The 26,108-nt window shown below is 32.4% G+C and overlaps 2 protein-coding genes across 4 annotated transcripts; one reads left to right on the top strand and one right to left on the bottom strand.

Moving 5' to 3' along the window:
• Positions 1–624: 624 nt before the first annotated feature.
• Positions 625–12,671, top strand: LOC145636221 (uncharacterized protein YNL011C-like). 3 transcript variants are annotated; one of them, XM_081687718.1, is made up of 15 exons: positions 628–935; positions 3,279–3,395; positions 3,835–3,967; positions 4,357–4,453; positions 5,382–5,425; positions 6,339–6,495; positions 7,382–7,453; positions 8,223–8,306; positions 8,669–8,770; positions 9,512–9,559; positions 9,728–9,853; positions 10,889–10,981; positions 11,872–12,018; positions 12,139–12,208; positions 12,293–12,671. In XM_081687718.1, exons 1-13 carry the CDS (start codon positions 704–706, stop codon positions 11,962–11,964), a joined length of 1,398 nt encoding a protein of 465 aa, XP_081543844.1. In that variant the 5' UTR covers positions 628–703; the 3' UTR covers positions 11,965–12,018; positions 12,139–12,208; positions 12,293–12,671. The 3 variants fall into 3 exon arrangements, with proteins under 3 accessions (XP_081543845.1, XP_081543844.1, XP_081543843.1); XM_081687719.1 differs by having other exon boundaries at positions 625–935; positions 10,889–10,978; positions 12,139–12,671; XM_081687717.1 differs by having other exon boundaries at positions 12,139–12,671.
• Positions 12,672–13,620: 949 nt separating this feature from the next.
• On the bottom strand, positions 13,621–16,019 carry LOC145636222 (large ribosomal subunit protein bL34c-like). The gene is made up of 2 exons (XM_081687720.1): positions 15,761–16,019; positions 13,621–13,990 (listed from the first exon to the last, which is right to left on the bottom strand). The coding sequence occupies exons 1-2, from the start codon at positions 15,954–15,956 to the stop codon at positions 13,728–13,730; spliced, it is 459 nt and encodes a 152-aa protein (XP_081543846.1). The 5' UTR covers positions 15,957–16,019; the 3' UTR covers positions 13,621–13,727.
• Positions 16,020–26,108: the final 10,089 nt, after the last annotated feature.

The following is a 26,108-nucleotide window of genomic DNA, read 5'->3' on the forward strand; positions in this document are numbered from 1 at the left end:
TTAACTTTGAATATACAAAGTGTTATCTATAGTATTCTTAATTCATCTCGCCACCTGTCGTTATTACGATGTGGTACTATGTCATAGTATTATTGATCATGGGTATTATTTTTTTACAAAAAATTAACAATTATGAGCATTAATCATTAAACACATGACCTTGTGGGTGTCCTCAACCTTGTTGAGCTCTCCCCTGCTTTCTTTCAAGAAAAAAATGCATGACCTTATGTTAATTAGAGTTGAATTCAACCAACACTCTAATCTTTAAATAGCATATATAAAAGAAAAAAAACCAATTAAATCCAACCTTTCCTCGACCGATTCATAATGTTTATATTTCAAATTAATTAAAACAACAACCAAAACAGGTTTGATCAAATTAATTGTCTTTTAACTCAAGGTCGACTGCAGGTTAATCATAAAGTATCAGGTCAAATCAATTACCGATTAGTATTGGGTCGGGTTCAATTTAGAATATATGTCACCAGTTTCATCCACCCATTAATCAAGCATGGGCCGAATACATCGTTGTTGAGATTACTCAAATTCTTAAGTCGAGTCCATTTTTAACATCGCTTCTCTCAAAATACATGACCCTAAACGAGAAAGTATAGGACAAGAGCGTTATCCAAGCTCCCAAATAGTTGGGGTTTGCAAAACTATTCAAGTGAACCAACAACCATTCTTTATTTTTCACATAAAAATGGCGGACACTTTGTTAGGACCCTCCCCTTCATTCTCTCTCCTTTGCAATCCTTTACCTTTCCTACCTTATTCCTTCCACTTCAAATCCACCATTTCTAGCAATCCCATTAGATTCAAATGCACTTTCTCTTGTAATTCTCAATCTCCTCCATTAATGGCTTCCTCCTCAACCTTTCCTTCTCCTTCCCAATCTTCTACCACTTCTCAACCTTCTCTACTTGTTTTTTCTGGTAAGAATTCTTTCCTCTTTTCTCTTCGTAATTTATTGATTACTCCCTTTTATGAGCTTTATAGATACATTGATCGTGTAATTTGAACTAGTAATGCGACAATTATATTTGGATTGATTTATGGAGTATATAGTTATTGCGCTTTGTAATGTTATTTTGCTTTAATACAGTTGATGTTATGAGTAATTTGATTTAGGATTGTAATTTACCATGAAATTTTTTGGGATTTGTGTGATTATTCTCATTGATGTATGACCCATTTTCATAGTATTGGAATTTAGAAGGAGCTAGGAGCCTCACTAGTGCTGTATAAATTTGTATATGTACTGAATTTTGAGAAAATTTAGCTTCTCAAGGGTTTTGTTGCATGCTTTTATAGCCAAGGATTGATTCGTAACATTCCTAATTTTACCACTTTGGTTGATTGTTTGTTGTTGGTGTAATGGTGTTGGGTTGATTGAGGAAAAGAATACACCCATACTATCTATCCGCTTCATTGAGTTTTCTAATTATGTATCATTAGTCACTTGAAAGTTAAAATTTTCAGTGCAACTTTCAAATGGTTTGCTTAGTCTTAAGATGAATGGAGTATTGTGAATTGTTAACATCTCTAGGCAAGACTAATTTTCTAAGGAGTGTTACTAAGGAAGTAATGAAGTTCTCCCAAATCCTGGCAATTATTAGTGGTGAACAGAAAGAGGTTTGGGGCAACATTAGAGGTTCTGAGACAAAAGAGAAGTTTCACTAGTCCAAGCCTTTAATAGGGGTATTTGGTTGAGAGAGGATTGGGAGAGAGGATTGTTGGCCATTTTACACAATAAAGTTATTATCAAAGTACATCTATTAACCCAACCCTTTTGCACAAACAACTAACATAATCAGCTAATACTAATTGCCAAACTGGGCCAATTTTATTTATTAACGGCAAAGCTAGTTAACACTGCATAGTAGTCTTTTCTTGATTGTTGATATCCAAGGACTTTAATGCATCACCTTATTTAGTAAATTTGCTAAAACACTGTCTGAAGATTATACCTTGCTGGCTAGATTAAAAATTTTCGGAGGTTGGCATACTTAACGGCTTTGATATGTCGTACTGATGCAACTTCCTGCTGTTACAAAACCTAGAGCAATAAAATTTCTTATCGTATAGGTAAAAACAAAAACTGTGATAATCTTTTATGTCCACAGTCCACCCCCCTTCCCTCCTAGCAACTAGTCTAACTTTGCCTCTCCACAATCTTCATCAGCTTAAGCTTTACCCTTTACCCTTCAATCCACCATCTGGGTGTTCTTCTCTGGTATCTAGTGGCAAAAGGTATTATTGGATCAGTTGAAGTGAGATTTAATGAAAAAAAAAGCATTTTGTGGATTTTTTGTCCACAATAGTGAATTGATGTCCAAGGTGCCATGGAAGTAGCTGCATATCAAGTAAACACTTTTTAATTAGAGTGATATTGATAATGAAATGCGCTTAGGTTTGGTCTTATTTGATTGTAAGTGTTCGGACCACGGCATTAGTATATGAAATGCGCTGATATTGATAATGAAATGCGCTTAGGTTTGGTCTTATTTTATTGTAAGTGTTCGGACCATGGCATTAGTATATGATTTTATTATCTTGTCTAGTCAAAATTTCAAAACTATAGATGTGTGAGCTTTTTGATATCATTGTACTTTATGTGGCTGAAAGACTTTTAGGGATTTTTTGAATCACAATTATACAACTACACCTAGTTTAGATCTTGCACGTAAACAAGTTTATGAATGACTTGACTGTTGAATGTTAGTATTTGTCTGGACATGGCTAATGGTATAAACTCGAGTTTTTTCTACTGATTTTGAGGGTTCTTGCTCTTTAGCGTTAGTTCTATTGCAGTGTTTCCAGTTTCTAATGCAGTTGGCTATCTATCTATTTTCTAGCAAGTCACATTATCAACTATTTTACATCAAGACATTTGTGGCCAATACAATTCATCTTTTGCCTGCCCATCTTCCACATAATTGAAAGGAGTCTGAGTTGATAGTTTTTAAACTTTGGACAGTAAAAGTCATTATCAAAATATCCTTCTAAGCCGCCACTCAATTTAATTTTTGTGATGTAATACGAAGATCGTCTTGTAAATCAACAGTTTCATGGAATTATGCTCTTTTTTATTTTATATATAAGGTGAATGTTAAAGAACTTACTTGCAATTGTAGGGGTTTAGCTTGTGTACATCTTAACAACCTTATCCTACCCTAGCTTGTGTACATATTTGATGTGCACATGTTTATCTGTTAAATGTCTGCTTCTTCTTAAATGTCGTTTTTTTTTCTTTATTGTCTTTTGAAATGCTGTAGGGGGCACTGCCTTTAATGGGGTAGTGGAGGAGCTGAAAAAGCTGACAACTTGTGTTGCACACGTTCTTCCTGTTTCTGATGATGGAGGAAGTACAGCTGAGATTGTCCGTGTGCTTGGTATGGTATTCAGCTCATAGCTGCAATTATTCCAAGTTGTTATATTCCTATTTCAAATGAGATTTTTACTTGCAAAGTGAATATCTAATACATTAGACTCAATCTAGAATCTTGAGGTTCAGCTTATGGTTGCCATTTGTTTGTGAAACAGTAACTTATGCTAATTAACTTACAAGATCAAGTAAAAAAGTCCTATTAATTTCCATGGAGAAAAAAGGTTCTGATTGGTTTTTATTATCAGGATTTGAGGTCAAAGAAAGATCAGTAAATTCTCAACATGTCCATATGCATTTTCTTTTTTGTGATCAGCAGTGTATACATGTATGCGATAAGTAAAATGAGTTGATGTTAGGTAATGGTTGCTTGTATAATGATGAAATTAAATCTATACTTGTCAAATCATTATCTCTCTTATGTTAAGATAAAAAATGTAATGTAGGTGGTCCAGCCGTTGGAGACATAAGATCAAGATGTTTGAGGCTCTCTGATGAAAGTACTGCAGAGGCTCTTGCTGTTAGACAATTATTAGGTCACCGTTTACCTCTACATGCTAAAGATGCAAAATCAGAATGGTATGATGGATAGTTTTTCAGTAGAATCATCAGCTGTGATGCATGTTATTTCTCTTGCTAATGCATTTCTTTTTTTTCAGTTATTACTGATATTTATTTAAAGAGTCGCTTGTTGAAAATCCTAAGCCTTTGATTTACGCCAGTTGCTTCATATTGTGATAGCTGCTAAATTGAACATCTATGGTTTTTTTTAGAATAAATCCTTTAATTCGTTATATTTTCTATGTTTTGTCTTCTGCAACCTGATTTTAATGTTTCCTAGTATTCTGCTATTGAGTGGCTGTCTAGTATACACAGGGTCTCTTGTTTTATTTTGAAGTCGATCTCAATTATTTTCTTGGAACTTCTATAATAGGAGCAATCAGTATGCTAATTGGAGTATTTGACAGGTATGACATTGTTGAAGGGGAGCATTCACTATGGGAGGAAGTATCGGTACCATATAGGGAAACAATTCGAGCCTTTCTAGTTTACTTTCAGCAACAGGTAGAATGAATGCTTATCTACACAACCTTATTGAGAATTTAGCTCATAACTGAGGTTGGTAATTGCCTCCAATCCTGTTGGCAGCCCCCGCACGGTGCTCCACCTCTTACAATTCACAATTTCTCATGATCCATTTCACTTTCCATGCTGTCAGTAACAGGGCATGTATATAATATTGAAGTGCGAAGGCGAAGTATTAGTGTTATAGATATAAAATACATACAGGGCATTGCATTTGGTATAATATATCACCAGGAGAAACTCTTCTACAGAGTTATTTTTATTTTATCTGTTAGAACACAATGCTTCATCTAGAAACTCATTTTCCGAATTGTGGATATTTTGAAATTGAATTTGTCTGTATAATATTCGAATGAAATACAATTTTCTTTTTTTTGATATTATTGAATTGACTATTATAATAGAAATGATCCCATTGTATTTTCTTTTTTGGTAAAAGAGTATAATAACATCTTAAGGGACGTTACTAAAATGATCTATGAGAAAATAAATAACATAATGTTGGTTTGATGATTTAGATGCATCAATACTACTATCTTCTATGAATTTCCTTAATTTGTTAATTTATGTATTTTTTCATAAATTTCTCTTTCTTCATCTATTCCAACAAAAATGATGTTAATAGTAAGAACACCAATCATGTATAAGAGTAAACATAGCAGTAGTTAGAGTTTCTTTAACATGATATCTAGTGTGATAATTTTTTTGTCTGTTGAAATAATGTATTATTCATGCTACTGCATATCCCTACCGTTGGTAAATATGTGGATATTACATTTGATTTGTTTGATATCTCTGTAGCACCTGTACTGATTTGTCAAAGTTTTCCAATGACACACATTGATGAAGTTATTCATTCATATTTTAATGATGATACAGTTTCAAATTTCTTAAAATGTGTTTGCAGATTCTCATGAGATCTGAAGCGAAATTCTGTTTCAGCAATGGCAGGTACGAGTTTTCCTTTAGTAGTGACATAGATTTTAAAGCTTTTTTCTGCTTAGTATCTGTGGCATAAGGGAATAAATATGCAATTTCACTGAAAGTGCAACTGAGGAAGCTTCTTTCTTCTTGTTAAAACAAAATCATGATCAGATATTAAGTGTTCCTTGTAGACCTACACAGAAAAAAGGAGGGAAAAAAAAAAAAAAAAAAAAAAAAAAAAAAAAAAAAAAAAAGCATACCAAATGTTTGTGTTCAAGGAATCTTTCTAATCTTTGTCCATGTTTATGTGACATCTATCCCAGATTCTCATTTTTGCAATTCTGCCTCATTTATAAGTCCCCTCCCCTTATTCGGAATTAGAATTAACATGTAACTATGTAAGTCATGACTTTTGCTGTACAATTACTTGAATCACTTGTGGTTGTAAAGTTATGTTCTGTTTATTTCTTCCATTCTGTTTTTTTGGCAAGCATGTTTGATCATTGATGTTTGTTATTCCTTGAGACATATACGAAAGCATCCTATTTCTCGGTTTTCTATATCTCCTGTTTTGATAATTTTTTTTGATTGTTTTTTGGGGGGTGGGGGGTTTCAATCTATGTGTTGCCACTTTGATGTTGTAACATAGACAACATTTGTTGACTAGAGCAATATATATATGGTATGCTTTGTACATTTAACGGTATCTAATCGGGTCATTATTTTGGTGAATTTGAAATTCAGAATTCTGCCAAAAATATTAAATTCTCAACAAGAGATTGAATGTTGACAGTTTATACTATACCTTTGGTTGATTAATTTTTTGTCGGATATATAGCTCCGTACAGTTTGATTGTTGTTTTACAATATGGCGACTGATGGTTTATGTTTAAGTTGATCCATATGATATCTTGCTCAGCTGATTTTTTTTTTGCTGCAGCATTGGAAATTTTTTCTTCGCTGGAGCCCGGATATTCTTCCAGTCGCTAGAGTCAGCGATATTTTTGTTTTCCCGTGTTTCAGAGATTCCTAAAGAAAGTCTTGTTCTCCCTGTCATATCCACCAATGACAGATTGACACTGGGCTGTGAGCTGTGGGTATGATCATAAAAAATGCTTGGTTTGTTTTTCCTAGTTTGGGTTATATGATTTCCTCATTTTGTAGCGGGGATCTCCTCTCTGTTGGATTTGTCACATGAATTGAGAAATTCTACTTTCATTTTTGGTGGGCCTTGTAAATTTGAGCATGCGATTGTCTAAGGGTACAAAATATTAATTATACACGGAATCCTAATTCCTGAAGAGAGAACTCAAGATAATTGAAACCTAAAAAAGTTATATCCTATACCTGTTGATCAAGTTGGATTTTTTTTTTTTTTTTTTTTTTTTTTTTGACGAAGATCAAGTTGGATATGTTGATTCAATGCTTAGATGCGGATAAGGGTGGGCAGACATAATATAATACCATTATAAGAGCCACCCTTATATCTTACTACCTCCGTTAAATGTTATGTGCAACTTTGGAATATTTTATATCTCACAAATAATACCCCAAAGTTGCACATAACATTTAATGGAGATAGTATATCCTATACCTGTTGAATCAAGTTGTAAAGTTATATCTCATATGGTCTTATATTATGTCTGCCCACCCTTTTTGAGTCTTTGGCCTTCCTTTTTTGCTTAGTACGGGGGCAGGCATATGCTTGTTTTTGGATTGTGACAGAATTCACTGGCACTTTGATATGTTTGTATGTCAAAGTAGTGAAAGTAAGAAAGTGACTGGCTAGTCTGATAGGACATTTTAAATACTACTTTAAAGTGATATCTACTAATTTGTTGGAGGTAAGTTAAACAAGGCATTAAATTGATTATTTGAAACAGATTTGATGCTGTAATATGTATGCATTAACCTATAAGGTGTTGGTCCTTTTTAACATAATTTTGTTCTATGGCTCTCACTTTTTCTCATGTTTGTTACAAGGATGGAAGAACGATTCGTGGTCAAAATGAAATATCTCATCCAACCAATGGACTAATGGATCCTGTAAATAAGGTATACAATGTTATTGTGGGTAAACCGTTTCTTTTGTTTTTGGAAGTAGATGTGTGCTTAATTAAAGTATGTAAAATGCTTAATGCTCAGTGATTGATCAATTTAATGTTTCAACCTTGCCTCCTTCAAAGAAAAAAAGAAAAAAGATGAAAACAAAATTGTTAACCTACCAAGTACCAACCTTATATTGGTGGTCATATGAATATGAATTTTTGCTTTATTTTTGATTTAGTTAGATTTTTTGTCTTTACTTTTATTTCCATCCCTTGTACAAGTAGTTCGAAAACAGAAAAAGCTTTAGTTGCATAAACTTAAGAAGCAGGACTGTCTAGTTTGTTAACATGTCTTTTGATTCAATGCTTAGATGCGGATTGGCTCTTATCAAATGCTTGTCGCATCATAAATGAAATGTATATGCCAGAGATTTCTTTGTTTCTCAGTTCTCTGCACTTTAACCAATTTTAGCGTTTTTTCTAGTTAACGGATATTATAAAAAGATTGACCTGAATCCCTAGACAGAATATCTTAAGAATAAACAGAAGACATACAATGTCAAATAGGTGAGGTTTAGTTAATTTGCGATCTTGGTTTGATACATTACGCCAATTAAGGCAGTAATCTTGATGTCTGTTAGCACTAGACTTAATATATAAAATGCTTAAACAGAGAAAGCTGCTGAAAATACTTTCTGTAAATAGTCATGATTACTTTTATGCTATGGAAGACTGTCTAAAACTTATTTTTGTCAACTATTGTTATTTGTGTATAGAATTACTGCTCTGCTCAAGCACTTCCATCAAAAATAAAGCGGGTATTCTACATGTCAAGTGAGGGGCAAAATTTGTTGCATGAGGTAACTGCTACTCTTATTATACTACACTGCCTGCTTATGAAGGGGATTTTATGTCGGTTCAGTGATTGGTTTCCAATTTCCATATGATAAACTTTGTGCTATCTTTTCTTAAAATTTCCCATAAATTCTTCCATCTGTGATTGATACTGTTGTCGTCATTCAATTTTCCCGGTTTTACATTATTTTGACCAGAAGATTCAACTACTTTGCTGTTAACTTTTGATATTCAACTATTTGCAGAAATGGAAATGAATTTTAATTTTTTTTATCCAGTAAATTTTATTATAAGTGGCTCGTGCATATCTTTTGAGTCATGGAAGTGCAAGGTACTATTGTAATGATATTTACTTGGTATAGGGCAGGTCTTCCCTCCACCAAATCCAGCTGTCCTCGCTCAGTTACGCAGTGTTAATTGCATCGTTTATGCCATGGGATCCCTTTTTACATCAATCTGCCCTTCATTGGTAAATTATTTACATAAGCTTCAGCTTGTTTGTGATATTTGATGTCCATGTTAATAACTAATATACACATACAATTGCATTTTACTGCTGTCAGTTTTTGGTGTTATGCGTTCCAAGTTTCTTATTCAGTAGTATTAAATGCATAGCATGGAGTAAGCCAGAACATGGAGAATCTGCTGTATGTTGCCTATTAAGAACCTTTTGCTAGTTTTTGCTGATATGTTTCCTATTGGTCACCATGTCTGAGCTTATATGATGCTAAAAAATTGTGCCTTGAACCAAAAGAATGTCTGATTGTTTTATTGTTATTGTCAGTTCTTACATGATGTTATCATCAAGCTTCCAATAAACGTGGTGGTATTTTGGCTCATTTCTTCTGCTTTTTATTTGGTTCCAATTTCCAAGTACATGAAATTCGTGTTGCATTTTCCATCTTTTTTTTTTATAAATTGGGATGGTGGCTATGATGGTGACAGTCAGCTATATATTGTAGTGTCCTTTGGTACTGTTAATGAACTGACTGATGATACTGATTTTTTAATATTAAACATGTAATCTTGTGCTGGTAAAAAGGACACTAAAAGTTCAGTATATACAATAATTTCCTGCATCAATGAAAATGCCAGAAAAATAAGCAATATTCTACATGGTTATTCTCTTATATGCTGTTGAGGAGTTTATTTTCACTTTTGGGGTCAGATTTCTGATCTCTTCTCTTATATCAGGCATTGCTTTATGTAGGTTTTAAATGGGATAGGAGAAATCATTTCCTCAAGGGCTTGTCCTAAGGTATGATTCATCTCAAAATTGATACCTCTAACAACATGCAGTAATGTAAGAAATTAGAGCAATTGCGGTGTCCGCCCCCCGTGGGAGTATTGGTCTATTGGATTGATCAACTGTTGATGCTGGCTGTACATTTTATTTTAGGTGCTGAATTTTGTTATTTGTGTGCAGATACTTTTTTTAAATGGGACACATGATCGAGAAACAAATGGATTCTCAGCTTCATGCTTTGTGACTGCAATCACTGATGCTCTTAATAGAACTCATGGAAATTCCAAATATAGTCTTAATAATCTTGTAAGTGAGTGAATGGGGTATACAACATTATTGCTTATTCTCTTTTATTGCTTAGTCATAGTTTGGTGAAAGTCAAAAGGATCAACATTACGTATTATTGTTGTTCCTTAATTATTTTGTGGCGTCAGTACAAGCTCTGTCAATATGTTTAAAATTAAGTTGTTCAACCTTTTCGGTTTGCATATGTCTACCTTTTAGGTTTCAATCATGGGATTAGGTAGGGCATTACAGAATAACTAGAGTTGCCACTAAAACTTAATATTTTCAAGAACTGATTAATTAGGAGAAGTTTGATACAAATATCATATCATAGGACTATGTGGGATTTTACAGAATAATAGGAGATTTCTCTTAGGTTTCATTGTTTTGACTTAAGCTAAGACCAAATAATATGATAAATATCATCAACACTTCCATACTGAGAATTTTTCAAATACATGATTGAGCATATGCATGTAACAAACTTTCTCTTATATGGTAAGTCTTGAATATTCTACAAGGTTGTTTCGATAAGATGACTGTGACATGACTATTTGAGAATTGAAACAATTGTTGTGCAGACCGTTGTCGCACCTCATCTTGACCAACCATGTTTCCCTCAACTTGAAGGAACATTTGTGTAGTCTTTTCATTGATATGAAGTTCTAAACCTTTTCTTGAACAACTTTCTCTCTCAGTGAGATAAGTATAGAAAAGATGGTTCCCTATGAGTGTGCAGTATCATTTCCATACCGTATCTGTGTTGGTTGAAGAAATATGAAATAATAATATGAATTTGTGAACAAAAAGAAATTATTTAATATTTCTTTTAGAATTTCTTGTTCAGTCCTGCTTTATTGGAATCATATATGGTATCTGAAAGTTCATTTTTGCTGGACGTTAAAATAAACACAAATATGATGTTTTTGGTTCAAAGGTGACTACTTGATCTATAATAACCTACAAATATTTATGTAATATATGGTCATATTCCCTTGAAAGTACTCCCTTGTACTAATTAGATTTCAAAATTGGTACATTGTTTCTTTTGTGCAGCCAAGTGCATATGTAAATACAATTTTGGTGCCCAGAAATGGTAAAATTCCAGTGGATTTAAATGCCTTGAAGGACCAAGGAATATTAAATGTGGTGAGTTATTATATATTATTAAAGCATCTTGCAGTGAGCACTGAGCACTAAACAGATTATAGCATTTACAGTAGGCTCACTTGCAATGTACTGGTTTCTAATTGATATTTTTCCCTCTCCCTCACCTCCTAACTCTCCCTGCCCCCCCCCCCCCCCCCCCCCCCCCCCCCCCCCCCCCCAACAAAAGATGATGGTGCTTCAAAATCTTGCACACATATGAAGAAGCTGCCCCAGAGTATTAGCTTATTTATCTGAGAGATTTCCAAGATTTGACAAATTCATTGATCTAGATTATTAGTTAGGCCTGTGTATCATCACATAGTGGAAACTTATCGTCAAAGTTATTTTACCTTTTTAGTTAAAGTGATAGGAGTATTGGGAAAACTCAAAAGGGATGGTCCAGAAAAGAAAGCAAGGCAAACAAAAAGGGACGGAGTATGAGTAAAGGGATAATGTGCCACTAAATTGAATAGAATTATTTTGTAAAATTGATTCCGAGTATATGAGGATCCATCACAAATCCACAATACATTGTTTATCATAATTCTATAGCAGGCGACTTCTATCTTGCAAAGGTTGCCTTAATGGTGCAGGTTTATGCTGGATCTTTAATCATGAGGAAAATGTTACTACGTGTGGAGCAGTTGTTAATTTTTTTTGAAGTGGTATGTAGCCTTTGTTGGCTCATGGCATCCAAAGTGCTTCTGCTAGTGCACTGGTATATAAACTGTACATTCATCATCCCGTCTTGCAAAATTGAGGGTTCGAGTCAAGGGTAGCTTTAAGCATGCCAATTACTCATATCTGTTATTGGCTATTGCTGGAATATGTTTACCTTAAGATCTCTTGTGCAATCCTAGATTAGGTTTTTATTCTTGTATTTTTGGCAGGTCACCGTTGATTCATTGGAGGATCCAAAAGTTGGTATAACCTTTGACCCCAACTCATTAATTCAAACATTGGCTGATATACTTAGGCCCTAGATCAAATGTTATAAGAAGTAACATTTAACCCCGTTAGTTGGAGGGCTTACTGAGGTATGCATCATTCATCAACGAGGTTTAGTTTTATTAAGTCCATGAAAATTAGTTTGCTCATTTCCTGTTCAGTAACTCTGCTGATATATCTTTGATCATGAGTTCATGAGTAATATACAGGTTGCAATGGCATTGTTTGAGCTACAAGTTGCTATATTTTGGCATCCAGAGGCGGGGACTTTATTTTTTGGTATGCATTTAAGCGAGAAGCTTTTAGAGAAGGATACATTTTTTTTTTCCAGGCCTCCCAGCTATTAAATCGTACGGATAACAGCTAATCAGGGACCGTCTGAGCAACTGGCAAGCTAGATCGCAACTTCGCAAGCAGTGAGCCAGTAAATCTGCAACGCCATGTAGGCTATCCCATGGAAAAGTGCAACTTTATAAAGTACCATTTGTTGTAATTAGGATGTTCATTCTTGTATGTAATGATCATCTCCCTTTACCTTTGAATTCTTGATGCAAGCTATTAGTTTGCTTGATAATTTTTACAGGGTACTTGGTATATTTATTTGCATAATAAGTGCTCAATTCAGTGATAGGTGATTGTCCTTTGCTTGTTACTCGAATTAGTTGATTTAGTATGATGGTGCCAAGGCCTAAGACTAGAAAGAATATTATTGTAATAAAACTTTGTTTATATATTTGCATTAGATGTGGAGAAAGTCCTAGAATATAACTAAAATTTATGTAGTTGTACTTTACATATTCAATGACAAACTTGTAAATAATTGCAATTTTTTTTTTTTAAATATATATATAGCATTTTATATGCAAAAATACCAAAATACCCAGAGAAAATGCAAATTGATCTTCATAATAAACAAAATAGATGTTTATCAAGAAGCATTATTAAATAAGTCAACAACTTTTATTAAATAAGGATTCTACAAATGTAAATTTATTGACGAAAATATTGTGTTGATTGTGAATTTTGTTGATTTATTTACAAAATTACCGTTAAAAAAAGATAAAATTTAGGCCCTCTCAAAATACATGTGATATATCTTTACTTCATCTATACTAATTGTGTGACAAGGTAGAGTTTTTTTTTTTTTTTTTTTTTTTTTTGGATGAAACAAAGAAGAGATTTATGGTTAACAGTAATAAACATCGAGGTGTAAAGCGCTAATTGAATTTAACAAATTTCTTATAATTTGTTTTTTAAAAAAAAAATTGGGTTTTTCTAAGCTATACCCCTTAGGTATTCGAGTTTCTAAGGTGTACCCATGTTTTTTCAAGTTTCTAAGTTGTGCCCCTCAACTCACTACCATTAATGAATAATACCCTCCTTGAGACTTCCACGTCACCTAAAGTTAATTATAAATTTAATAGAAAGATGATAAAAGGTAAGGAAATGGTAAGAGAAAGAAATCTTAGCCATCGCAACCCTAATAATGAAAACTGAAGCCACAAAATCACACTCTCAAATAACTTTTAAACAACTAATAAGGGTACATTTTAGTATTGATAAGGAGTTGAAGGGCACAACTTATAAACTTGAAAAAGTATAGGTACACCTTAGAAACTCAAATACCTTTGGGGTATAGCTTAGAAAAACCCAAAAAAATTTAACACGATTCTAAGAAGGGAAGCATGAACTTACAAGGAAGGAAAACAAAAGGCTTCATATTCAAAGGACAAGTTTACAAGAAATAATTTGAGAAAAGTTTACAGGCACAAAAATTTACATCCTTCAGTTCTTATATTTAAGTACTGACTCGTTTCCCGCTGCTTGGGTTTGTCTTCGTGCAGAGAATTTTGCGTCCCTTGGCACGTCTACGCTTTAGAATAGCTCTTCCACTAGTAGTGCTCATTCGCAATCGAAAACCATGTGTCCGAGCCAATGACTTCCTGGATCTGTTCCTCTTGGTTTGACAAAGAGCTGCCTTCCCAGCTCTCACCACGAATCTGCGGTATCTATCAGTACCGACTCCAGTGTTTGATGCTAAGTCCAATCCCAAGGACAATCCTGTAATTAGAAAAAAGCCTTTCATAGTTAATCATCCCATTGAATGCAGGCAAATCATGTATGTGCATTAACTCAAAAAATTGACATTAAAAGTGTTATTCTAAGCACATTTTGGTCAATTGAAATTTTGAACAAACCAGAGAAGCTAAGCAATGTGCCACAACAACTAGACAGTTCCAAATGGCGAAAGCAGACTAGATAGCTCTAGCTTTTGAAGGCTGCTTTAACTTTTGTAATGTCTCAAGTGAACCTTATTAATAAAATGATGGCCATGGATTTTAATCCTGTCTGAAACAACACGCCAGTAATTGATCCTATTGGAAGAGAAGATGGATCTTTTTATATAAATGGATACTAACACTAATTCTTTTTCCACAGACAACCTTTTTCTAAGTAGGGTAATGCAGAAGATTTGTCAGGCATAGCTTAACTTTTCAGTTTGCTGCCTGTGAGGTTGGTACTAAGCCATCTCTGGCGGTAAGTAGGAGACATTTGTTCAGTAAACAAACAAATCAAAATTATTTGAATACGATCCACTAAAAAGCCAATCCTTACATACTTCAACATTCATTTAGTGTTTCCTCAAAAAAAAAAAAAAAAAAAAAAAACATTCATTTAGTGATCACATATTTCTTGCTCTATGAATGAATTGATTTGAAGAAGACGTTTTGATTTTAGTATGAGACATGAGCGCTCTTGAAGCACCTATCCACACAACCCAAAAAGAGAAATAACCCTGCATTTAACTGAGGGGTGACAAAACGAGGAAACCCTCCCCAAATAATCCAAACGTACTTGTTTCTAGCCGGCTGTGGCATCCATCAAGGACCTCACCACATAAGTGTCCCCGTGAGGAACAGAATTTCAATCAAATACGCTATAATAGCGATTTTCATCCAAGCAAAGTAATCAGCTGGGGAAAACTAGTAAAAAAGTGAGATTCTCACCACCTCTTTCAAGAATATAGTATTATCAAACAAGCCTATAAATTGTTGAATAAAAGACTTCAAGAATAGTTTACACTTCTAAAGAATTGCATTGTTATTTGATTTCTTAATTGCAACCTGTTTCAATAACCCCCAAACCTCCCAAACTTATCATATTATGACACTCAAACAAATCAAATTGAGATCCAAGAAGACGGCCATGCTCAATCCATCCTCCTATCTATACCCATGATCTCGCGCTCTTTCTCCTAAACCTAACCACCAGTTCACACTCTTGCAATAAAGGCAAAGGTATAAATTAGTGTGACATTGAAATTTTTGATTGTAGCCAGAGTGTAGTTTATAATATGCAAAGAAACTCTTAAACCTCCATCTTTCAACACATATAATGAGACAACAATCATTTGCAACGATAAAAAATGCAATTAATTTCATCTTATCATCTACCATCTAGTACATTGCCTAATTCAGGGTTTTAAAGTACCCAAAAAAATCAAAAAAAGGTCACATTTCCGCTACTACCTTTTAGGCCAAACCTGTTAACACACAAAGATAACACCACCTTTTGTTGGAGTACAGAGAGTCACAAACGACAATGATGTAGACGGAATTCAATCCTCGATACAACCTTAAAGGCCTAAATTATACAATCTATGCTAGCAGATATCCATTTAACAATACATCAAAGTTTACCCACAATTCCTAATCCACAAACAAAAGCACCCAAATTAAATTTACACACCCATTTAACAAATTCTCGGTTAATCGAAACAAATTATAGTTAGAAATGTGAAATAATACAGAAAAAGGCAAGTAAAATCACCTGAAAAGGAGGAAGAGAGTGAAGATGAAGGAGCCAAAAAGGAGCAATGGAGTGACCCAGAACGAGTTGAACCGCCATTAAAGGAAACAGATTTTGTGGGTGTTCTTGAACCAGTGAGAAAAGTGAGGGAAGCTGAAGGACTACGCTTGGTTATGGCTGCTCCTGCACCAGTTGATAGCAATGAAAGCGTCGCCATTTTTGCTTTTTCTTGTTATTGAAATGTTTCTTATCTTTGTAAGAATGGATGAGAAGAGGGAACCTTATCGAGTTTATTATTTTAGGTGGGCTTTAATATTTGGGTTTGTCAAGTTTTGTGTTTTCAATTCTCATAAATTGGGCCAATTTTGATAATTGAGGTACATGAGATGTATAGTCTATGACCTCAATGTTGGTATAATTTCTACATTCACAAACATCAAATATGCATCATAGTTTGATCCCATATGGAGAAAATATTCCAACCGAATCAGAGAAAAATAATCTGAATCCAACTCTGATGCAAAGAAGGCTCGGACTCAGATTCTACTTAGGATTTGAATCCGACTTTACCTTTATAAAGTAACTAGGTTAGATCCCATGCCATGCACGGTAATCTATAATTATATATAGTTATACATTATTGATTAATAAGTATTATAATATTAAATTAGTCAAGTAATAATAAAAGTGTATGATAGGAGTATGTTGATTTGTTATTTGCATTTTTTTTAATTGTAGCTTTTAATACACAATAAAAAACAACACAAATTTTTGTATGTGGCTGGCCACATGGTGTGGCCAGCTTACATAGCGGGCCTGTTGTGTTTTAGGCCCAACATATAACGGACCTTCATTAAAAAAATAACGGACCCATTTCATTCCCCGTTATTTTTGGTTTCAACTGTTTAATTTGAATTTTGCAGTTTTCGTATATCGTGTCCTCAAACCGCCATTATTAGTAGTCTTTTCATTCTACCGCCATTACAGTTTCTTTCTACTTTCTCTCTCCTTCTGCATTTTCTCTCTTTTTTTACATTTTCTCTCTCTAAAATGTGTGTGTTTTTTTTTTCGTTCGCTTTATTTTATTGCTAATTTCTCTCTTTTTTTTTCGAAAATTCTAATTAGTGTTTTCTGAATTATTGAAAATGGTTAAATTGAAAATCATCAATCGCAAAGGAAAGAAAGGATCGTCTGGTTGTAAAATTGTTGATGCAACAGGTATTTTTTAAATCTTAATTTGTAAAATTTTAGAATTTTTATCATTGTTGTTGTTTTTCGATTGTTTTGATTAGAAATTACTTGTATTTTGTCAAAAAATTTTATTATTGTTGTTTTTTCTAGAAATTTGACTTAGGTTTCTTGTGTTTGATTTAAGTTTTGCTTGTATATTCATCATATTTTGTGTATATTTTTTATATTTGTGTTTTTTATTGTTTTGTGTTTATTTTTTTTGATTTTAGGGTTACCTGTTTCATGTTAGGGTTTATTTTGTTTCTGTTGCGATTTTTATGTTTTGATTTTAGGGTTACTTGTTTTATGATTAATTTTTTTTGTTTTTTTACCTTTGATTATTGATTTGATTTAGGTTTTTCTTTGTTTAGGAGTAATTTTAGCTGTTACTTGTATGTGTTTCATGTTTACTGGTATTTTGTTGTTTGAAATGCTTAATTTTTTTTATTAAGTTTATTGGCTATGATTTTAATGTTTTGTTTTTAGGATTACTTGTTTTATGCTTCATTTATTTTTGTTTTTTTTACCTTTGATTAATGATTTAATTTAGTTGTTTCTTTGTTTAGAAGAACTTTTTCGTGTTACTTGTATGTATTTCATGTTTACTGGTATTTTGTTGTTTTAAATGCTTAATTTGTTATTGAGTTTATTGTATATGTATAGTCTTTTTGGTGTCTTGTTGTATATCTACAGTTTTATGATTGCAATTTTTAAAAATTTATTAACGTTTTTTATTTTGGTTATTTTGAACAAAGGAACATAATTATGATCAGGATCAACCTAAAGTAGTTAGAAAGAGGGGGAGATACATCCTTGATGATGATGATATTGAATCAGAGGAAGAATTGAATGTTGAGAATCAGAGTACCCAGGATGCTGATGCAAAGGCTGTGAATGATAAGGATATGAGTAATGAAATTGATAAATCAAATGTTGGGAATGTTGAGGATGCTGAGAATGAAGATAATTTGGATACTGCCAATTTGAATGCAGAAGATAATGTTGATAATCAAACAGAGGTTAATGCAGGGGATGTGAATCTTGAAGATATTAATAATCCAACAGTGGAGGATGTTAAACTCGATGTGAAACCAAAATTTTTTAGAGGACGCAGAGGTTGTAAAGCTGGTGCAACATCTAGTCAAGTTAGTCAAGTTGTTGAAGTTGTAAAAGTTGAAGAGGGGTATGAATCATTACTTTATTTTTTATGTTTATTTCTGAATATATTTGTTTTAATGAGATTTTATATGAGTGTTACTTGTAAGGAGGTTACTTGTTTCATTTTTTTTTTTAAGATGTTTTTTATTATGAATGTTACTTGTAAGGTTGTTACTTGTTTGGTGATAATGTGATATTTGTAAGGAGGTTACTTGTTTCACTAATAATGGTTACTTGTAAATGATATAAGGGTTACTTGTAATTGATAAAGGGGTTACTTGTTATTTTTATGTGATAAAGAGGTTACTTGTAAGTGATAAAGGGCTTACTTGTTACTTGTTATTTGTAAGTAAAATAGGGGTTACTTGTAAATAATAAGGGGATTATCTATTTAAGTATTACTTGTATATGAGTGTCAAATGGGTAGTTACATTTGTTTATGATTATGGATTATTGGTTTTTATATCAGGGTTACTTGTAAGGTTGTTATTTGTTTGTTGATATGTTTTACTTTTAAGATGTTTTTTTTTTTTTTTTTTTTTTTTTTTTTTTTTTTATTTTTATTTTTATGAATGTTACTTACTTTTAAGGTTATTACTTGTTTGGTGATAATATGTTAGGGCCTGTTCCGATTTACTGAACTCAGCTGAACTGAACTGAACTGAACTGAACCGAGCTGAACTGAACTGAACTGAACTGAACTGAACCGAGCTGAACTGAACTGAACTGAACTTATTAATTAGTGATTTTTAACTACGGATTAGTGATCTTTGATTATTTATTGATATTTATTACTATACATATGTGTATATACAAATGTACATATTAAAATATTTACGAAAAATATACTATATAATTATAATTATAAAATATATGGAAAATATATTATAAAATGTATGGAAAATATATTAAAAACTTGAAACCTCTAAACATTTTAAACACATATACTATTTAATTTAAAAATAAAATAGTATTAGGACAAAAGAACACAAAACACTTACATGTATCTAACCCATTTAAACAAATTTTAAATAAAATATTATATATATATATATATAAAAAAAAAACTAACTGACTATGAAAATTAGTTTAAGTTGTGTAGTACTCTAATTTTCTCAATGAGATTAACATTAGAAATATGTTTCAAAAAAATAGAACCATTTGAACAATGAATTGTATCAATATTATTATTGTTATTATAATTATTATTATTATTATTAATTATTGATAATTATTATTATTATTTATTGATTATTATTATAATTATTATTATTATTATTAATTATTGATAATTATTATTATTATTTATTGATTATTATTATTAGTATTATTATTATTATTATTGTTATTATTATTATTATTATTTATTGATGATTATTATTATTATTTATTGATTATTATTATTAGTATTATTATTATTATTTCAATTATTATTGTTATTATTATTGTTATTGTTATTATTATTATTATTATTATTATTATTATTATTATTATTATTATTATTATTATTATTATTATTATTATTATTATTATTATTATTATTATTATTATTATTATTATTATTATTATTATTGTTGTTGTTGTTGTTGTCGTTGTAATAAGAGCTTAAAAGAATGAAATTTGGCTTTATATCATTAGCAATATCATTAGACATAAATTAAGAGCTGAGCTGAACTGAACTGAACTGAACTGAACTGAGCTGAGCTGAACTGAACTGAACTGAACTGAACTGAACTGAACTGAACTGAGCTGAACTGAACTGAACTGAACTGAACTGAACTGAATTTCAACGGAACAGAACAGGCCCTTACTTGTAAGGAGGTTACTTGTTTCATTTATAATGGTTACTTGTAAATTATAAAAGGGTTAATTGTAATTGATAAAGGGGTTGCTTGTAAGTGTTAAAGGGGTTTCTTGTAAATAATGAAGAGGTTACATGTTACTTTTCATTTTTATGTGATAAAGAGGTTTACTTGTAAGTGATAAAGGGCTTACTTGTTACTTGTTTTTTGTAAGTGATATAGGGGTTACTTGTAGGTAATAAAGGGATTATCTATTTAAGTATTACTTGTATAGTTACATTTGTTTATGATTATAGATTATTGGTTTTCATATCAGTGTTACTTATAAGGTAGTTATTTGTTTGTTGAATGTTACTTGTAATGTTGTTACTTGTTTGGTGATAATGTGTTACTTGTAACATGGTTACTTGTTTGTTGATTATTGTTTACTTTTCTGATTTAATAATGTTACTTTTTATTTCCTTTTGCTTTAGGGATGATGTAATCGTTTTGCGTTGTAGACCTAATGGGGTTTTGGACTTATTTAAGAAGTTAACGAAAGAGCAAAAGAAAGCTGTCAAAGAAATTAGGTTTTGGAGCTTATCATTGATCAAGTTAGATACATTTCCAACTGAAATGATTCGTTGGCTTTGCAGTTGTTTTGATCCAAGTACTTGTAAATTTAATATGTCTTCTGGAAAGAGTTATCAGCTTTTTGCAGCTGATGTCCATGATGTTTTTAAGATACCTATGGGGAAAACACAAGTTCCTATTTCCCTTAAAAAGCAAAATTCTGAATTGAAGGCTGCTTGGAGGAATTTTTATGGGAGCAAAAATCTAGATATATCTGTACCTCTTATGTGGAATAAGATGACAAGTGATGATGGTATGAAGAAAGGAAATGATGATTTTAAAAGATGCTTTGTCATGTATGTCATGGTTACTCTGCTCGCTCCTACATCAAATCGATCAGCTGACTTCAAACTGGTATTGGCGTTAGAGAACGTTAATGAAATCTGTAATTTCAATTGGTGTCAGTACATTTTAGATGATTTGTGTGAGAAATTATCCAGTTGTTCATTAACACAGAAGTATTTGTCAGGATGTCTTTTGTTGCCGCAGATAAGTTATTTCTATAGAATTCAGGTGGAAGGGAGTGTAGTTGATAGTTCTTTGCCTTTAATTCAGCATTGGACAGAAGAAATTTTTAGAGATAGGCTGGAAAAAGAAAATGGGAAGTATGGTGAAGGAGTGTTAGATGAAAATACATATCCTATCACTAAAATCAGTGATGCGGATGCTGCTCAGAAGATGCAAAAGAAGGAAAGGGGAAAGTTAGTGGCTTCCCCTGTCACTAAAAAAACTAAAGAGAAAGAAGAGAAGAAAGAAGACAAAATGAAGATTGTTATTGAGGCTGGGAAGAACAAAGAAGAAAAAAAGAAGGAAAAAAAGAAAGAAGGTCAGGAAAAAAAGGAAGATGAACAGAAAAAAGAAGAAAAGAAAAAAGTTGATAAGAATTTAAAAAGAAAAAAGGATGTTCATGTTTATGTTGCCGAAGAAAATCTTCCAAAGGAAAAAAAGAGAAAGCGTTTGCTAAGAAAGACTGACTTTTATGTGTATGAAAGGGAGAAGGGAACTTCTGATGAGAATATTATTGAAAACGAGAAAGAAAAGAAGAGAACAAAGTTGACTGAAGGAGTTAGAGTTGATAAAGTTGGCCATGAAGATGTTCGTGAAGTGGAACTTGGTGCTACTTCTCATGTTGTTGATGATTCAGAAGTTGGTGGTTCTTCTCGTGTTGTTTCATTTCAAGTTCCTTCCGGAATTCATACAAATGATGAAATTTGTCAAATTGCAAAAAATGTGAGTTTTCTAACTTTGTTATGTTTTTATTTTTTATTAATTAGAGGTCATATATAGTGTTACTTGTATATGGAGTTACTTGTTTTTTTAGTGTTAGTTGGAGTTATTTGTATATGGAGTTACATGTATATATGGAGTTACTTGTATTTTCTATTATGGTTACTTATATATGGAGTTACTTGTTATTTGGAGTTACTTGTATAATATATTAGGGTTGTTTATATATGGAGTTACTTGTTATTTGGAGTTACTTGTATATTGAGTTAATTTTATGTTCTCTTACTATACTTGTATATTTATTACTGTTATTTGTAGTTACTTGTACATAGAGTTACTTGTATGTTCTATTAGTGTTACTTGTATATTTATTATTGTTACTTGTATATATTTATTATTGTTACTTGTATATTGTTACTTGTATATTTATTATTGTTACTTGTATATTGTTACTTGTATATTTATTATTGTTACTTGTATATCTATTATTGTTACTTGTATATCTATTATTGTTACTTGTATATTTATTATTGTTACTTGTATATCTATTATTGTTACTTGTATATTTCTCTTTTTTTATATATTACTTGTAAGGGTATTATTTGATGTTACTTGTTTAATATTACTTGTGTGATATAGTTATGTATAGGGATTACTTGTATTGGTTACTTGTTTTTGAATTACTTATTTTATATAATACATTAGGGTTTCTTGTATCTATAAGTAATTGTACAGGTTCTTGGGTTTGTTTTAATTTGTGAATATATTTTATTTATAGGATGTGGAAAAGAATTACTTGTTAATGCAGAGGGACATGAAGTTAATGTCTTACCAGTTTGAGCATTATGTTGAGTCAATGAAGCAGCAATGGAAAGTTGTTGAATTTAATTCACAATTACCTCAAAAGGATAAATCTCCTGTGCTGTCTCAATTAGATCCCATTTATAATGATCAATCATTTTGGGATCAATATGATAAGATTGTGAAACAGAATCTTGAAATGAAGAAAGTTGTTGATGAAATGCGATCTTCAACTTGAATCAAGTCTGTTACCAGTTGATGATTTTTAGAACATTATTAAAAATGTTGCTGCTGAACAAATTCCAGTTGAAGAGGTTCTTATATTTGATGATTTATTGGGTGCTGATCGTGCAAAATTAGTTGTTGAAGACGTTTTGCAAAAGATTAATCTAGAAGAGATTAATGATAGTGAGCCTGCTAATGATGCACAAGATCTGAATGCTGAAAAAGGAATAGCTGCTGCTGAAGATATTTCCCCTACAGATGCCCCTATAGATGATGAACAAGTTCCTGGATCACCAACTGCTCTTGGTGAAAAAATATCTGTTGTTGATTCTGTTCCTGAATTTAATCCATTGGCTATAGTTCCATTCAGTCCTATTGTCTCAAGTCAGGACATTGTTTCAACTAGCCAGGACAATATTATAAATGTGACAAGTCAAGACATTTTTCAGAGTCTTGAAACATTTGCTTCACTTCCAAGTCAAGATTTGGTTTCAACTGAGGTTATTTTGTCCAGCCAGGAGATTAATCCAATTTGTACTACTTTTGTTTGATTTTTTTTGTTTTGTTTTGTTTTGCATGCATTGTTTTAGTCATTGTTTTGCTTCTAAAAATGATAATTCTATGGAAATTGTGGTGATTTTGCTACTGATTGTGAGTTTTAATTGTGGTGATTTTGCTACTGATTGTGAGCTTCAAGTTGAAAAGTTTAAACTCCTTACGTTCGATCCCTTTATCCATTTTCATTTGAGAGACATATCGCGTGGCTGATCGAGCCTGCGACAAGCTAACCGCCAAGGCGGTTAGCGCAAGTTGGTGTTGGCTTCGGCCAATCTTGCTAGCGTAGCCCAAGAGGGTACGATAGCAAAGAGGAGGGTGACGCGTGGCGAGACACGATGACCATATGAAACTTTGGGAGGGTTTAGGGTGCTTGGATGTTGGAGAAGGATGTGCCGTGGTTGTTGTTAAGAGAATTGAAAGCAAAAGGAAGAGAGTAAAGATTGAGGTTGATGCCATTGTTGTGGTTGTTATTTTTGAGAATATGCTAGTATAGGGTGAAATGAAAGAGTATAGAGTATCTTTTGATTGTGTGAATGTGTGAACTCTGTTCTGTTGAGGAGTATGGGATGTATTTAAATCAAATATTGTGCAGTAAAAAAAGTTTGGTTTGTCTGTCTAATTTGGCTTCTTCTGAAGGCCTAAATCCTGATTTTACATGTAACATCCTTGAATTGAGCATGGAAAATTGCCTTAAGCAAACATGTTTAATTGAACATTAGATTGTTGATCTTATAAATGTGACAAGTCAAGACATTTTTCAATCTTATTATCACAATTGTATCGGTATGGATTCAATCTTCTGATTTTATGTTCCTGAAAGCAACCTATGTGCATGTTGATTTGATTGAATTTTCCTTTGATTGCAGAATAATGGAGCTTATGTGTCCATTGATGTGTCCATGTGGAAATGGAGAACTAATCAGGCGAGTAATAACCAAAGGGCCTAATATAGGTCGTGCTTATTACGTATGCCCCGGTACAGACGAGGCAAGTTTTGGAATGATATTTGTTTATTTTTCCCTTTTTTTGAATGTTATATCTTATTAAATGTTATGTGACAGAGAAATAAGATCGAAAATTGCAAGTTCTACTTGTTTGAAGACGAGCTTAGGTACTGTCCTTGTGGTCGTGGCTTATGTCGCAACACCTTTGTAAAGAGGGAGAAATTTTGGAGTTGCTGTGTTGAGGTGTGATTTTTTTTTTTTTTTTTTTTTTTTATGTTTGTATTAAATGTAATTTGAGTAATTACACCCTCTTTTCACGTTTGTGGGTACTGGCAGGGTGCGGGTAGTTGCGGTTTCCATTTGAAGGTCATGTCAACCTGTGAAGCAGCTTCGAGTTCCACTCGATCTCCTACCAATCCCTTGGTTGTGCCTCCGACTTCTCATCCTCCTCTAAGTACCCAAGCTTCGACTTCCACTCCATCTACCAATTCCTCAGCTCTCCCTCAGTCTTCTCCTCCTTCCAGCCAAGTTGCGGTGATGAGGAAAACTGAGCTGCTTATTGAAGCTCTCGAAGTGGCTCAATCGATGTCTGCTACCTATATTAATATAATTAAGAAATTTGCTGATTGTGAATTAAATGCTCGTGAATCAAATGATGAGTAACTTGTAAAATTTAGGGGGGGCTGTATAGAAATGGAGTCTGCTTATTTTGGGGAACATTAGCTAGCTAACTTATTTTGGAGAACCTCTATGAACTTTTATTATTATTGAAAAAAAAAGTAGCTATTGAGGTTCTATTGTTTTTACTTTTATTTGGTTGTAATTCCACTAATGAATCATTAAGGTTGTAATCCAATTATTTGGTTTTATTGTTATTACTTTTATTTATGTTTTTGTGCGTTATTATTTTTAATTCATAATTATAAACCTTAATGATCACAAGTACTAAAAAAATTATACATACAAGTAAAAAAAAAAGGTGAATGGATAATTCTTAGGGAAATAAGGGTTGGTGGGAATTTCCTATTAGCAATTAATTACTCCTAAAGCAGACTCCTTCCAACACAATTGGTAATAAACCCAATCAAAATCAAATATCAAAATAAAAAAAAAAATTCAGACTTCCTCTCTGAAAATTCGAACTTCAACTTCCTTCAATCTCTTCAACTTCCTCTCTTCAACCTCAAGGTCTTCTCCTCGTCGCCGTAGAAATCCTTCTCCTCGTCTTCCTCTCGCTAACAATCCTCAAGGTCTTCTCTCTTTCTCTCGCTCTTTTTCATGTTTGATGATCAATTGATCATGATTTATTTAAATTTTATTTATTCGATTTTTTGAGATGGAATTTTGTGCTGTAATTTGCAGAGTCGCGGCGGCCGACGGGTGCTCGCGTCTAAATTACGGTCGTGTAATTTTGTAAAATTGCAATCTTGCAAATTACAATTGAAAAGTGAAAACGCAAAAACAGTAAGTTACTATCCACTTTGCAATTGGCTAATTTGGTGGATATATTGTTGAATTGATTTTTTTTATGGTGGATATATTGTTTAATTGATTGTTTTAAATAATGTGAGTATATATATGGCTATTGTAGTACACCCAGTTTTTTTTTTTTTTTTTTTTTTTTTTTTTTTTTTTTTTTTTTGATGCAAACAGGAAAAGGCATAAATTTTTGAGATGGAATTTTGTGCTGCAATGCATTGTTTTAGTCATTGTTTTGCTTCTAAAAATGATAATTCTGTGGAAATTGTGGTGATTTTGCTACTGATTGTGAGTTTTAATTTTGATCAAGTTGAAAAGTTTATTTCTTACTTT

Source organism: Chenopodium album, chromosome 6 (genome assembly GCF_948465745.1).
Source record: "Chenopodium album chromosome 6, dcCheAlbu1.1, whole genome shotgun sequence".
Taxonomy (NCBI): Eukaryota; Viridiplantae; Streptophyta; class Magnoliopsida; order Caryophyllales; family Amaranthaceae; genus Chenopodium; species Chenopodium album.